The sequence below is a fragment of the Salminus brasiliensis genome, chromosome 16 (assembly GCF_030463535.1).
Source record: "Salminus brasiliensis chromosome 16, fSalBra1.hap2, whole genome shotgun sequence".
NCBI classification, from domain to species: Eukaryota; Metazoa; Chordata; class Actinopteri; order Characiformes; family Bryconidae; genus Salminus; species Salminus brasiliensis.
In genome coordinates, this window is record NC_132893.1 from 28,233,311 (window position 1) to 28,250,205 (window position 16,895).

The 16,895-nt window shown below is 40.4% G+C and overlaps 1 protein-coding gene across 2 annotated transcripts in view; it reads right to left on the reverse strand.

The window, feature by feature from the left end:
• The window catches only part of palm2akap2 (PALM2 and AKAP2 fusion), a 123,529-nt gene that overhangs the window by 72,709 nt on the left and 33,925 nt on the right, over positions 1–16,895 (reverse strand). For both annotated transcript variants that reach the window (XM_072658049.1, XM_072658048.1), the window contains exons 3-4: positions 13,274–13,354; positions 9,542–9,672 (exon numbers count right to left, since the gene is read on the reverse strand). In XM_072658049.1, the coding sequence (XP_072514150.1) occupies positions 9,542–9,672; positions 13,274–13,354 (212 nt within the window). The remainder of the gene's footprint in view (positions 1–9,541; positions 9,673–13,273; positions 13,355–16,895) is intronic.

Sequence of the window (16,895 nt, forward strand, 5' to 3'; positions counted from 1 at the left end):
GAAAAATATGCTATTTAATAATAACAGTTATGATTTATTTGGTTGGTGTGGTGCAATGAATAACACTACCACCTGCAAGTGAGCTACTACACCTTGTGGGAGACAATTTCCAACCAATAAGAGTCCTTGGGCATGTAGGGACACTACATTGACCCTCCCCTGTAATATAAGTAACAAATAAGTAAGTTACATGTGAATGTAAAAAAAATATAAAATAATAATGCTCTTTCTCTCTGTCGCGGTTGATTATGTCACTTAAATGAGTTACAGTCTGAATTGTCAGATATATAAACATTCCCTGCAGTGTTCTCTAATATTTCAGGAAAAAAACTTGTTCTGAAGGACTGCTGTGCCTTCATAATATTTTTGTAGCGATTACATCATTCACTGGGCAGTCCCTGGTAGCCTTGGTGTTTGTGAGAGAATACTTTCAATAGCCCAGTAGTGGGTTTGGCCAGACAGGCCAAAGAGGAAGCGTCTCAGCCCTGTAGTTCTGTTTTTTCCCCCAGTTGAAAGTGAAGATTCGTTACAGCCTGCCTTTGAACTGTTATTATTATCATTCATAGTTTTTGCATGTTTCCAATAATACAAAGGCTTTCATTTTGGTCATTGGCTGATTTCAAAGCGAAACCCCTGAAATAAGGCAAGCTTCTCCATTTGCAGCATTAAAACAGCAGCAGCTCTATCACTCTCTCTAGTGGTGGACTGAGGTTAGTGCAGCAGTTGACCTTCAGCGAGCCCACAGCAAAAAACAACCACAAATGAACTTCAGCATCAGGACAGCAAACACAGTGCTCATGCTCAGTGCTTTCCTCATGATGTTCCTCATGATGTCTAGGGGGTTCTAGTACTGCTTGTACTGGGACAACACTGTAAAGAAAGACTTCTGAGTCGAGGCAAACTGACTGCAACAATATTGGACTGCATATAATAACATGCTTTGTTACAGTTTCTGGCTCAAGATTGATATATCCTTGCACCATCTGTGAGGCCTTAGTCCCAGTGGTACTGACACAGCCTGTGGCGCCAGGGCCACAAAGGGGGCTGCTGAATCCCCAATTCATGACTTGCAGAAAAATAAAGGAGAGGCAAGGAAATTGCTCAATCACCACGTTGTGCATCTCCCTCCCTGACTGTAAATGGGATTTATTCAGAGCCTCTGTGAGGCCTAATTGTGTACTGGTGAAGGCTGGGCTTGTGCAGGGCTAAGGAAGAGGGGACCCGGCACATGCTGTATATTATCTTTAATAACTGCTAAAGCACCACTTCCTTTACAGCACAGCATATTCCCTGTACAATGCTATAAAGGCCTGGGGTTGACCTGGAGCTAAACAGTGTGGCTTCTGAGAAAAGTATTGCTCTGTACTACTACCGTATAACTGCTCACTCTTCTGAGCCACTTGCCAAAGATTTGTATTTAGCTAACTTGCAATTCTATAACCCAACATGCAACTTTGTCAGCAGTTTTCTTCAGTAGCCTGACCTGAACATTGCCTTATTGAGCTCCAAAATAAGACCATATTTCTAGATAAACCTTAATATAAAAAAAATATGAATATATTTACTTACTAACTTCAGTTAATTACTTTTCTAAATGTCCAGTCATCACTTTTCAGAAAAGCCACTACTCTATGTAGCCCATTCAGACCACATGCTGAGCACAGGGCAGCAGATCTCTGCTGGTGGGTTTCTCCAATAACATCTATGTATAAATATGGCCTTAACGAGCTGCTTAACACTTTAAACTTTACATAATTGTTACCTATTCTAATGTAGACACTTTCAATCAATGCCTCATAGGCCTCTAAACTGGTGCATCATTTTGTAGTCATATCTGATAAACATAGTCTTTCTTTGGCAAGGTATTTGAAAATTGCAATCACACCCCGTGGTAAACAACAATGGTCCTAAGATGAGTCTTGCAGGCTTGCTAGTGGCCATTGAAAATCGACTGGCCTGTTGGCGAGCCAAAAGTGTTATTACAAACTTCTATTTAAGAAGATTCTAAGATTTGCCCCACCAGTTTGTATAGAAGTCCTGTACCTGTAGTTACTGAGTAAAATGCCTTAATGTGTAATAAGACCTCTATTTGTTAACGTGTTAAATATATGTTCCACTGGACAGATCAGTCTATAGAACTGTCACTTTCTGTGTGCTTCTATATTGTTTTATTACTCTATATTGGGCTTTTCTTCCTGTTGGATGTGCTGTCTTTTTTCTCCACTTGAGCAGGAAAGCTCATTTAGAGCACAGTTTAGATCTGTAAGCTCTTATTATTTTTTTTTCAATCAGAAAAATGATCATAGGTGAGTGATATGTAACTTGTATTTCTATTTATGTGTATTTTTGTACAAAAGGACAATTTCTGACACTAATAACACAAAAACAAAATAAAATTTGGGTATTTTTTTTACATATTCATTACATGTCAAGTGACTTCAAGAGCATCAGTGAGGCGTCACATTATTAAACAGGAAACTTTGATTAAACTGCACAAATGGGAAAATCTATTCTATGATAGCTATGATTCAAACTCTAGTAGAAAGCCATCCCTGGACAGTAGAGACACCAAATAAATACCCTTGATTTTAGAAGAAACAATGCATGAGCAGGTGTCCCAATACTTTTGTCCATATAGTGTATGATGATAATAAAATATTTAATTATGCAACACTTTTATGGATTATTTATTGTTTCTAAATTGTCTGTCCAGTAGGGGCTCTCTGTGGAGAGCTCAGCCCAAGCTGCAGTATAAAAGCTGTGAACTGGCAGTGTGTGACCCCATTTGTTCCATGTGCTCCTGGCATTTGGTCATGAGTTCCTATCCTAGTGGGCGTTGCTTGCCCCGTACGACTCTCATAGCCTTTGATCAGCATGGCCTTTTCTTTTTCCACAGCACAGGCGGAGATGGTCATCTTCTGCTGGACACATCTGGCTGTGGAGGGTCCATGACCTCATGCAGGCTCCATTCCCACTCTCGCTTCCTGATCCACTTCTCCCACTTCCTGTCTGCTGTGACATTAGTTCCAGTTGGCTCTGATTAGCGAGAGTAGGCACTGGGAAAGGCCTCCCCCGTATTATGTCATCATCTGGAGCATTGGAGAGTGAGAGAGAGAGCTTCTTTGCTCCATTTCTGCACAAATGGTCAAGGGGTTAAACGGGGCCAGAACCTAATGGAATGGTATTTGTTAGCTGCTACATGTAAGATGCTGGAAAAACTACGAATCAGGGATCAGGTTTCATCGAACAAAATAGAGGGCCAATCATGTTTAAGCTTTGACAAAGAGCATCCGATTCATTGTGTGGAGTCTGAAAGTGAGGAGAAAGGTATGAAGAAGCTGCGTAAATGTGTTAAACGAAGGCTAAGCATGGGTAGGTCATTTCATGACCTCCACAAGAGTTCCCTAACCTTCCCTAACCTTGTCCAAGTGTGCTGATCCAAGATCAGTATCCTTAATTTCAATTCCAGACAGAAACTGGTCTGAGATCAGATCGTAGCTGTCACCAACAGAGCATTAACCACAGGAACACAAGCAGAAGAGCTAGTCTCCATTCCCACAACAGCACAGAGACAGGCACATTTCCAAACTCTGCTACCCAGAACCCGGATCAAAAATGGCTCTGGGGATAATTTCCAGGACTCTCATTTACAGGAGAGGCAGAAATAATCATTGGCAGAAAGGCTCAACTAATCCAAGATTGTCAAAGGCAGGCAAAGCAAAGCCTCTTAGTACACAAGATGTGCTAGTTTAAAAGAGATGACTGGATTCGATTAAGGGTCCAATGACCCCCAAAAATAAACTAGCCGAAGCCAAGTCAGTGTCAGCAGAATCAGTGTTAATATGGGCGGCGTCATCAAACACAGCAAATCTGGATCTTCAGTTCTGAGCAATATGAGTCACTCCTCATAACCACAATGTAAAAATATTGGAGGCTCTTTAAAGCTGGATAAATCCAAAAACAAAAACGAATTCCACATTTATTCCCCAGCAGTAACCTCTCCCTTCAGCCCAGCAGCTCCGAAACACAGCGAGATTCATTTACGGCCTAAAAACCCAAACCCAAACCGCACGTATACGAATACCTGCCACTGTTTCTCTAAACTCCCTGATCTAATGTTTATTATAATGGATTTTAAACAGTCCACTCTTCTGCTTTAATGGTACAGGTGATATTAAACATTCTGACTGTCCTTATTAGGTGCTCATGTCACACAGTAGTTTACACAGAGAGTCTGTCTGAAAGATAAACAGAACAGTGGCAGCAATTTAAGGGGTCTGAGCATCACTCACTCACACAAGATATTTACTGTTGGTTTGTTAGAGTCCTTCATGTTTTTGTTTCTTGCACAGCTCATGCTTGACAGGGCTAGACTTTAGGTCTACACTCTATATTTTGTCACTGTTGGACAAAAACCTTGTATCTGCATTTTTGCTGTTTTTTAATTTTTTGACATAATTCGAATTTGGCAGATGTTCTTCACATAGAGTCGACATTTAATAATACATGGACCAATAGAAATGCTCCAAAATGACTTCGGGTTATATTTTTTAATTATTATTCGAGCACATGGCATTATTAATCCTGCAAAACTCATTAATGAAGTCATTACCCAAGGTTTTGCACCTCTGATGAAACTCCTGATAAGATGTTCCCTCACCAGCAAAGATAAACACAACAGTGGCAGAAAATGAGGGATTCCAAGCATCACTGGTTTCTGGATATCTACTGTTGGTTTTGGTTTCTTGCACCATAGACACCACATTAGCAGGCCCTGACTATATTTTTCATTGTAATGTAATTCTTGCAAATGAGATTATAATAATTCCTGCAAAACTCATCAATGAAGTCATGACTGAAGACTTTGCACCTCTAAGCTGCACATTTGAGCCTGGGGTCATCATACCTAAGGCCAAGCTTCGGTTAGAGCAATAAAGTCCTCAGCATTGGGCTGTGAAGCAGTGCAGTTGTATTCTCTGGAGACATGGAGCTCTATCTACTAGTAATACCTTCTGGATGAGTTATACTGGTGTTTGTGATCCAGACCTAATCATCCAACATAGGTGACCTGACCTCACTAATACTCGTGAGGCTGAATGAAATCAAATCCTCAAAGCAATGAGCCAACTTCTAGTGTAAATTCTTTAGAGGAGAAGAGAAGCTTATACACAGCATATAGCAGAGGGACAAACTCCCTACTAATACCTTTGTGTAAGCAGGTGTCTACAAACCTTTGGACATACAGTGAATGTTCAGTCAAAAGCTGTGCTGTAACTGAGAAAAAGCAATGGAACTTTATGTTTTATGCTGCCACAGGTAGACTGTACCATAAAAGCGATCTGTCATTTTGAAAGAACTAGGCCATCTAAGCTGCAGAAACTAAAACACAATTTGCTTCATTTTTGTCCTTTTTTGGCCGACCAGCAACATCTAACCACTGCAGAGTATTTACAAACACTTCCCACAATCTCCATCTCCAAGAGTTCTCAAATACTGCTTTCATAAACACCACTGCAAGCCTTTTAAAGGCCGGCCTTAGCAACTCCATCTCTGTGTCTTTATCAGCAGTGAAAGTGTCTCGCTGTGCTGTCGTTTATTTTTGGGGACTCTGTTCTGCGGCCACTCCCTCCGAATCCTGCCACGGAGAACATTTTATTCCTCGCTCTCCCTGGCAGAGACGACTATGCACTTACTTACTCCTCTCAGGCTAGGAACAATTACCTGCCAGCCCACAAAGCAGAAGCAGTGCTCCAGCCCTGCCCGGCAGACTAAAATACCAGCCTCGCTGAGAGAGCCGAGCCAAGAGCCCAAGGACGTTTGCTTTTTTAAATGACCACCAAGTGAGAGCGCTTGAATGTTTTGATATTCCAAAATAGAGGCTGGTGCTGAAAGGCAGGAATGAATGTGCTGAAATGGACTGTTAAAAAAAAGGTTGCGCCTCAAAAATGATTCAGAGTTTTGTTCTGATGACTCATTATTGGATGTTCAATGAGCTGAAAATTGAGACAGGCACTTTACTTATTTCATGTGGAAACATATCTTTTTTTACAGTGTGAAGAGTAATTATCTTTAGATAGCAAGTCTTCATTGGACACTAATTTTTGTTTGTATATGATGTATTATAAATGAATTTTTTGCATATGAACTTCTGAAAATGTCTAGAGAATCAGGTCTGGCCATTATCTGTAGTAGACATTTCATGTTGGACGTGTTCTCACCACAGGGAATGTTCCATGTGGCCTAGGCAAGGTGACGGAGTTTGTGTAGCATGTGGAGGAGGCACGGTATGATGCAAAAAGTATGCTGTGGAAATAGCATAGGATCTTCTAGCATAGGATCAGTCGCATGAGAAAAGTCATCCACAGGCCCACTGAGAATTCCTCGGAAAACTACCTGCTCTATTCGCACATGGGCTCACTCGGACATTCCCCGGACTTTGTACGAGTGGGCTGGCAGGTTAAAGTCGAGGTAATGTGCGTTAATACTGATCCAGACATTTGTCCAGAAAAATTCTGGGTTACCTTGAATGTCTTTAAGAGGCTTCAGAAAAAATAATAGGATTTGTATTCACCATATAATAATAAGCCACATTTCTGACCAACTGTAAAAAAATATTACTGTTACTGTAAATTACTGTCACTGCAGAAGTATTTTATGGGTAAACTCAACTTCTCCTAACTCACACATTTTCAGTTCTGCATCTCAGTTTAGTCAACAACACATACTGATCTAACCCATTTACAGGTCAGACTCCCCCCATGACATGCCATTCTCAAACTGGGAAGCTTTTGACAAAGGACCACTGAGCGCTTGTTGGGGTTTAAACTTAAGATCTCTAAGCACTTGGCCAGCAGACAGTTAGACTGTTGTGCCACCCAACAGCTGTGAAACTATACTGCATTAAAAAACAGTTTAGAGTGAATTTGCCTTTCTGTTCTTTCCTGGACACAGAAACTAACATGGTTTCACAGTTCTAGAGGGGTGCAACTGTCGATCAGCCTGCAAGAGACCACACGTTCAGATCGAGTCAACACCACAGCTCTCCATGTTCAGGAGTAGGCCTCCCCATGTAATAGGGGATTTTCTAACCTGCAGATGGGAAGTGCATTAAGAGTGCCCTTCATGAGTGACGTTGATCTGATGAATTCAGTAGCCTACAGTGTTCCAGTAAGGTAAGTCTAAAATCCCAGCAGCTGTTGATTTTAGATGTGATCTCATCCTATTCCTGTTCACCCTGGGAAATAAGTGTACGTACCCAGGGCAGATGTTTTCAAAAGATACACCCTAAGATTAAAGGAAATCCCTCCCATGATAAGAATCTCAACTTTGAATCAGATCCGTCACTTGCTTCCAATGCATGACGTCGCTGAACAGCAAACGAACTTAGCAGTGAGGTCCTAACACCAATGGAATTGTGAGATATGGTTAAGCTGTACATATTAAGGATTGTGCTCACTCGCATGTTAAACTGACTCATCAGTCAACCCATTATATAAAAGGGTCAGAACACCAAAATAAAACACAATGAAAGCAACTATTAATGTGATTAATGTTTTCCATTATCTCACGAATAGAAATGAAAATGAGCATCGCCCACTTTCCAACACAGCACTCTTGAGGGACCCACTTGTGGAACACACATCTCTTAAAACACACCACCAAATAAGACAATCGATTAATTCATACAGAGCAGAGAGACTATTAATCCAAGCAGGCTTTCACTTAGAAAGTACCCCTCTCCCACGCCTGGTTGTGCAGCTTTAAACTTCCTGATCAGCTCCCCACACACACACACAAACACACACACACACACAAACATACATGCTCGAGCCATGCAGCTGCAGAGTGGGCAAAGCCTCCTGGACGTAAATACACATAAATGAAAACACATGCAAATCTAATGAGCCCCCAATTAGGGCAACTTAGCGTCCAAAAACGAGCGACTTTTCACAATCAAATAACTTACTGAATGTTCACAGTCCCACTGCTGATTTGGGGTTCTGCCATGGCTACTTCACCACCAAATGGTAGAGAAGAATGTGTGTTTAATGGAGCTACTTTATTGAGGCGCATGTGAGAGTATATACACACACTATATGGACAAAAGTATTGGGACACCTGCTCATTCTTTGCTTCATCCAAAATCAAGGATATTAAAAAAAAGAGATTATCCTGCTTTTGTCAGAGTAACTGTCTCTACCCTCCAGGGAAGGCTTTCTACTACATTTTGGAGGAGCACTGCTGTGAGGATTTGATCACATTCAGAGACAAGAGCATTAGACATTAGTTAGATCAGGTTGTTGGATGATCAACACCCCACCTCAGCCCCATCTTTCCAAGTCACCCCAAACATATTGGATGGAGCACCATCCATCATTCCAGAGAACACCGTTCCACTGCTCCACAGCTCAATGCTGGGGGGGCTTTATACCCTTCAAGCCCTGGCATGTCTGGCATTAGACATGGTGCCAATAAGTTTATGTGTAACTGTTCCAATTTTCTTTGGGCAGTACCTCTCTACAGGGACTAGACAAGCTGAGGCTGAATACATTCATTTGATAGGGTGCTCATATATATATATATATATATATATATATATATATATATATATATGACAAATCCTAATTCCAAGTTCTAATCCACTGCCATTACTGACACCTCACTCCTATTTGAGCAATGCCCTTGATGCTTATGCATTTATTTTGGTTCTTTGGCCTCAGTCCCGCCATTGGACCACTATTAAAAAGCCATTGTTGCTGCCCTTGAAAAGATCTTGATTGATATATAAAAAGTGCAGCATTCAACAAGTTACTTATTGCACTGAAGGACAACAGGTACATAAAAATAAACATAGTGCTTCTGCATTAGCTGCTGTGATGCTTCTGTTTTTGCCATTTTATAGGAATAAGGTGTAAAAAACAACAAGACATATGCTGCACTGTGGAGCATCCCATTAAAGGAACCCTGCAATCACATCTGGAGCAAACCAAAATGGAATGACATTACCATATACCAGATGATGTGGAAGTCAACCACCCTTTGAAGTTCTCTTAATTAAAAGAGTAGCTAACCAGAAAAACAGATGCCCAGCTCTGAGCAGAGGAAATACCGTAATTCGTATGTTTTGGAAAGCGGTTGACTAAATGGGCGACATTTCAGGAAATTGAAAATGTAGCCTCAGAATTGCTTCACTACTTTGGCTAGCAGCTTTATAGCTTCTTACATAAGGAGGAGATGTTATGGCACAAGCTGTAGGCCAAAACATACTGACATTAACCTTGAGAAAAAGTGCTCTGATGGGCTAAACCACAGAGCCTTCCTGCAGGTTTCACCTTCACCCAAACCACATAGACCTCACCTCATCGCTAACCAATGACTCTGGAAAGGGTCATTAGACAGATTTAGTGTGGATTATACTGAAGTCTGCAAGAGGGCAGATTTCCAGGAGCAGGGCTGGTGGCCACTGCTATTTCCCAGAGAACCCTATGTCCAAGCCAAGAGCCATTAAGATTTTTTGTTAATATACAATTAATATATATACCTGTGAATGGTGTCCTCTAGTTTCTTAACATGAAGGTCATCCTGCTCAATCTGTTTCCTCCGTACTTCGTTATCCTCATGAGGTCCTGCTGGCGTTCCTTGCAGAAGCCATCTCTCCCTTGTAGCTTTGGACTAAATGAAACAAAAACAGTGTGTTTAGACTGACATTTGAGCAGAGGTTGACAAACAGTATTTTCTTTTGTGATGCCAGTAGAAACATATTTGGTTCCTCAAAAGCTCTCAATTGTTGGTTCTTTAAAGAACCATTCTTGTAAATGAAATGTGTGAATGGGAAGAACCTCATTTAATCCATTGAACCATGAGTTTATCAGTTATTTGGTGACCCTTCGTTTGATCTTGTGGCATCCCACAGGGTACTATTTTAGGGCCCCAGTTTTTTTTAAATTGATGTTAATTATGACAGTAACATAATTATGAGAGTGAAGAACTGAAGTGTGGGATTACATACATTTACATTTATGGCATTTAGCTGACGCTCTTACCCAGAGTGACTTACAAGGTTACTCAAATTCCAGAGGCGGGCCCGTCTATTGTTAGGAGTCTTGCCCAAGGACTCTTATTGGTGTAGCGCAGCATAATCACCCAAACCCTGGTCTCTCACGTGGTGTGTTAGCTCACTGGCAGGTAGTGGTGTTATCTGTTATCTGCCACCCCAACCACATGGTATAAGGGGTTTAATAACCTTCACATAACATAAAGGCTCTATGAAAAATGTTTTGTCAGTCAAAGCCTAAACCTGACTCGGCATGAACTTTCTTTAGTTTCACACCATTTCAGTCTCATCTAAGAAAACCATTCATTCAGCTTCCAACACGCTGTAGGTTCCGAGTTTGGTAGGAGGATCTCTGATGTACAACGCATTCAACAGTTTACTACAGATAATAGATATTGTAGAAAGCAGACTGCCAGGGTTTGTGTGTGTTTGGATGTTATTGCTAAACTGGTGAAAACCCATGGGCCCCCTCTGCTCCAGTCAGCCATCCTCACGTTAAGGGTCAGCCCTGAGAACCCAGGAATGCTGCTGACCGCTTCACAAGCTGTTGAAGGTATGCGGCAGCAAGCAGAGCACAGCATCTGAGATTTCAGCACTGCCTGTTCGCTCGCTGTAAGAAGACCCCGCTGGATGTTTTGACCCATAAAGCAGTTTGAAAGCTCTGCTAATGCTGCTAAATGTTATGTAATGTTCAGAAAGTAGTTTGGTTTGGATCCTATATTAATGCCACTACGGGTTGGAGCATTGCTTGTTAGTGATATTGTAATTACTCCATGTTAGATTACTTTTTGGGATATAAAGGTTTCTTTAAGTAGCCTTTCGTGCTCATGCTGATGTGTTATAGTGCTGACCATAATGAAGTTACTTGCTATAAAGTGGGAAGAGGCAAAGAGGTATTTGTTGCCCAGGGGGAACCATTAGAGCCTTCTAGGCTTGCAGGATAGACCCAGATGCAATATTATTTCATTTAATTATCATGCCTTTTGTGTAAACTCTTCAAGTGTTGTTGAATCTCATTTAATGTATTTGTGGTTGGAAGTACCAAGGTTCAAATACTAAAACTAAAATAAGTCAACAAAAATGATTCATTCAGAGTCAAGAGTCACTGTAAAACTGTGACATACAAGCAGTTGCATCCAGCATCTATTACATGATTCACAAATGTATGTTAAACATAAAATCACTACGAAACCTCATAAGCAACAGTGTTAGTTTGGCACAATAGAGGATCTAGCCTATATTAGTATTACCATAGTTTTTTGCTTGTTGTTTTGTTTGTTTTAGGGTCTGAATGGAAGGCCCACACTGTAAGCCCAGGAAAGTTCACCCTTACTAAAGAACTTTGAAGCAACTCATAGCCTTTAATAGATTAAGTTAAACTTTGTTAAAAAAATTACAAAATTATATTTATATGATAGTAATAAATGTACTTAAGATGCCAAACACTGTATGTTAGAGCAAATACATTAGACACTCAGAGAGTTTTTAATTTAATCTTTTGAGTAATTTAACCCAAAATCTCAACTGAAGATGAATAACTTAGATTTTTAAACAATGTTGTAGTCTTTCATTCCTTAATAATAATAACAAATAGTCACACTCAAGAGTACAGAAAATGCTAACTTGCTCCTACAGCCTTCAGCATTATATAAAATAGAAATGTACACCCAACAGCAGGTGAGTCAGGGGGAGGACACAGCTAGCATGCAAATAGATGGTGCCAAGAGCCAATGGGAAAGGTGAGACTTTTACTATTCAAGATTGCATTGCCCAAACATAAGGCCATAAGGTCATTCATTGAACCAGACCAGTTTACTCAGTCAGTAAAACTCAAGTGAATAAATGCACCACAACTATTATTTTTTAAAGTTAGTTAGGCTTCAGTTAGCTTAAGTGATCCCACATTTATTTAGTGTTTAACTAAGGTGAACTTAATTATTTCATTAAAAAGTGCAGTTAGGTCTTACAGAGTAGTGTAATAGCCACTGTGCTACACTTTTTTGTCTTGTAAAGATCTAAGCGGCATCTCAAGAAACATTTTTTTTAAATCTTATGACAAAAATGGAAAAACAATAGCACATGAGCTAATATGAGCTCTTATGCTCTTAAATGAAGCTAGTATGAGCTTTTAAGGCAAGCTGCCATTTGGTATAAACCAATATTGCATACAAAATTCATCCAATAACTTTTTTCATTTTTCCACATCAAGCGGAAATAACTGCATTCCCAGTTGAAAACCCCAGTACTTCCCAATGACCCCAGTAAATCTTTACTGCGTCCGTTGGGTCGACCATTTTCCAGTGAGAATTTGATTCAGACTCCGCTAACACCCACTGCTAAAAAAACATTCCATTTCCTGGATCTGCTCTTCTTTTCCAGACTAGTCCTTCATTTACACCATCCCGACTTCCCAAAACACCCTAAACGACACAGTAAATATACACTCATTCATCTCAATTCATTTGTTCCTGGCTTTGTTTGCATCTCTCATTCATGTAGGAGTCAAAAGGTTGCTAGCTAAAGTATGCTAGCTTTGGGTCTTTCTTGTATTCCTAGTAAACTTTCACTGTTTGTTCTGCATCTCGGCCTAGTGTGCTGATGTAGTGTTTAGAAACGTCCCCCGGGCCCAGGCTTTATCAGATCTCCCTCGGTCTCTGGGAACAAGTGTGCCTTTCCCCCTAAAGTTGTCTTTTCTCAAGAGAGCTTGAGAACAAAAAAGCTCTTTTGAGAGTCACTTTAAACTTGGCCACGGTTGTTTTTGTGAAAAGCAACTAGCATAAAATGTGGGCAATTACACCACACAGCGATTCTGACTTAATGAGGCAAATCCCTGTCTATGTGATAAGCATTCCTGAAGTCAGAGATGCTTTATCGTGGAGCAGGAAATGACACTAATTGAATAGATAGTAAACAAACAAGCAAAAAATATCATTCACTTATGGTACGCAAACCCAAAGGAGTGGGCTAAAGGTTCACTGAATAAAAATCTGTTAAAAAGAGAATTATTAAAATTTGCCACACATTAAATAAGTATCACCAGACAACTCGGATCACGTAGAACAAGGCTGCATGTCAGTCACTGTTCAGCCAGCCAGTGCCTAAACGCACACAATATATCATCACTGTCAGGCTCAGTCTATTATTACTGTCTGGGCTTCTGTTTCAACGCTCCCAATTTGGATTTTGACATTTTCAGAAGTGCTATAAAGTATTTCTTACCTTGAGATGCTGAAGTTGCAGGACAAGGTCATCTAACTGTCTTCTTTTATCCTCAATCTCTGCTTGCCATTTCCGCTTCTCCTGAAAAGAAAAAAGGAAATTATATATTACTTGACATAATATGGTTATAGATTTTTCTTAGCTGTTTAAAGGCTGCTGAAGTTATGACTAGGGATGCAACTGGGCTGTTGTGGCATTGGGTCAATACGATCATTAATCAACACCTCATTGTAGTGATACTAATATAAAGAACCAATAACTTAAGTTACTTTGTATTAAACCATAAGATATTTGGTAATTCTGCTGCCTAACCATGCCCAGTCTGAAAGCAGCACACTATCACCAGCAGAGCAGCACCACCTGGGGCAATTGGAGATTAAACGCCTGTGGAGTTACCAGTAAATCCTGGGAATTGAACCTATGACCTGCTGGTGCTGCCTTACCTCTCAGCTACCAGCTACTCCCCCACTAGTTTCAACCTATGATAGATATCTGAAATGCCTGAGAGGTCAAATGTCTCAGAAATATGTTGGCCAGTCCAAGAACTTGAACCTATGACCAGCTGGTTTTTGGCTCACTTCTTATACTAGCAGCTACCACCAACAGTTTTACCAATGACATATTATATTTCTATAAATATATTATTTATAGTGCTGAGAGTGAGGTAAGGTTAGGGTTAGTATTAAGTTTGAGGTTATGGTTAGGATTAGGATTAGTGCCACGATACAGAATATGGTAATTATGTAGTTATCAGCTGTAATACCAATGTTAGACTGATAATTACATGTTCCTAATAATCAGCAAATAAGTATATATTACCCACAGATATACCCTACATGTCCAAATGTTTGTGGACACCCCTTCTAAAAAGCATTCAGCAACTTTAACTTGCACCCGTTGCTGCCACAGATGTGCACATGCACACACATGGTGGAGTGGAGCAGATAAACATTAACCTATTGACACCATGTCTAATGTTAGGTGTGGGCTAGAGGGGTATAAAGCCCTCCCAGCACTGAGCTGTGGAGCAGCGTGTCTGTGTTTTCTGGATTGATTGTGCTCTATCCAATACTTTTGGGATGAGTTGAATGTAAGAATCAGTTACTCCAACAAAATCAGAATAAAGTCTTGTTTAATAGCCTTGATTTGGGGAAATAACTGTGAATGAGCATATGTCCCAATACTTTATAGTACTATATAGTTATCACTGTCCTATGCATTCTGTCCTGTATTGATATACCACTCTAATGTCATATATTTTGATTGCTGCAAGCTTTTCATGTCCATCAATGAGAGCAGATCATATCAGATCTTTTAAACAGGAAAAAGATCCTGCATCTCAGTACAACTTCATGATTGCTGCATGTATCTTTTCCAAAATGTCCAAGCATTTATGATATTCTTGATACAGATGCTGGCTTTTGACTAAATATGACTATATGACCACAGTAGGCACCGGATTGATCAATGTGTACACATGGCCATTCGATGCCTGTGAGATAAACCAAGCCCCAGGAGAGTCTATAGTCAATACTCTCTCTCTCTCTCTCTCTCTCTCTCTCTCTCATATGGGAATCAGCAGTAGTTTATATTCATTTGGGGATGTGACTGCAACTGACGTCAGCAAATAAACAAGGACAGGAAGTGATGGAGCACTGGGAGATGGATGGCAACAGCTCCTGAATGTTAGAGAAATGAAATAAGACAGGCGAATACTGAAAGTAGTCTTGTTTCCCCATCAACACCGAGGGTCCATAATTATCCATATGTCCATAAGGGTCATCACACTGATAACTACAAAACTAAAATATCATATAATAAGCATTAACTTAATAATACATTTAATAACTAAATAATAAGTCTAGGGTCATCGTAAGTCTCTTAAACTCTAAAGACCTGTCAGCCATCCAGGATTTCCTTATTTAGTCTCATAAACATACATTTCACACAGTAGTTTCATGGTACATGTCTAATAGCAACACTTAACCGGGGGCAGCTGTGACCTAAAGGTAAGAGAAGTGGGTTTGGGACTGGAAGGTTGTTGGTTCAAAACCCCCCTTTATTATTATTATTATTATTATTATTATTATATTTGTTTAATGTGTTGAATATTTCCCCTTTTTCTCTTTTACTGCCAATTGACCCACCCATTTGTAGCTCCCTCTAGCACTAGAAATCACTGTAGGAGTGTATGGACTTAAAGCATATCTCCTTCGATACATGTAAAGCCAGTCATTTCTGGAGGACGGAAACAGACGTGATCTTAAGACCTGTGACAGTCAACATGACTTATGAGTGAGGAGAGGAGAGGGTGCCATCTTCCCACCAGGAGAAAGCATGCCCAAGTATGCTTTCATGGACTCATGGAAAAGCAGCATGGTTTGGGATTCAAACTTGCAACCATTTGGGCCATAAGGGTAGTGCATTAGACCACTGAGCCACTTGGAGCCCTGCTTCAACTTCATAGTAATAACAATGAATCACATTTACATATTATTTACATTCTGTATTCAAAGACTTATGCTTACAAATATGGTAATGAGCACAGATTAGATACATAGATACGTTTTGATACCGCACTTGGACAGACTCATTGTTCCAATGAGTTATGATACAAAAAACAATTAGCACTGCATATTGTGTCATGCTGCTGTTTTCTACTGTATGATGCAACACAATGCAACATCTCAGTGAACAAAAATAAAAGCAACCAGAGCTGGATAATTGTTCCTATCATAGCAATCATACAGCATGCAAAGAACATTGGGACCTGCAGAGCTCAATGGCTGTAATGCTCAACAGATGTACTCCTCCCCCCCCCCCCCTTTCCCCAGTAAACACCACAGATGATTGACTTCCTGTCCTCCAAGTAACTTCAAGAAAAGGAATATGTTACCACATATGTAGACCATTCAGGTTCTCCACCAACTGAACAAATTCGAAAGCCAGAGCTGACACAGATTCACGGCTGCATTCCAGCCTGAGCTGCAGTGCTGGAGTATGCGCTCCCCTGTGCATTCATACAGAATGTGAGCTAATATGGAATCCAGATGCTAGAGTTGAGCAAAACGTGGGCCTAAAAATGGACTTTTATGTACACTGTTCCTCTGTTCCCGGTGAGTGATGTTACACAAGCTAAAATAGAGGAAAGCTTCAGACTGTAACAGTAGATTTAGATGATCAGTGTAGAAGACAATGACACATGGAAGGCCTGCATTATTTGGGACTGTCCGTTCCTGTTAATTATTCACCCATCAAGGACATATCACACACACCAGCCCACACCACCAGTAGCATAGAATAGCAGGGTAGCTGTGAATAACAATCACGCCAGCATTTAATGCCCAGAAACCTCCATCCCTCACTGCTGTAATTTAATGAGGACTCCATCAGTTTAGATTGTTTTCCATGTAATTACTGAATAACAAGCCTTAGGATGTAAAGAGCCTGGGAATTAGGGCTGGGTTAAGGCTGAGCCTTTCCCAGAAGCAGACGTCTCTCTCTGGATTGATTCATCGCTCGATTACATCCCAGAGCTTTCTTGGCTCCATGCAAACACTCTCTCCCTGTCCAAGCAGACACATCTGAGGTGTGTTTAATTCTCAAGTTATAAACTCCATCC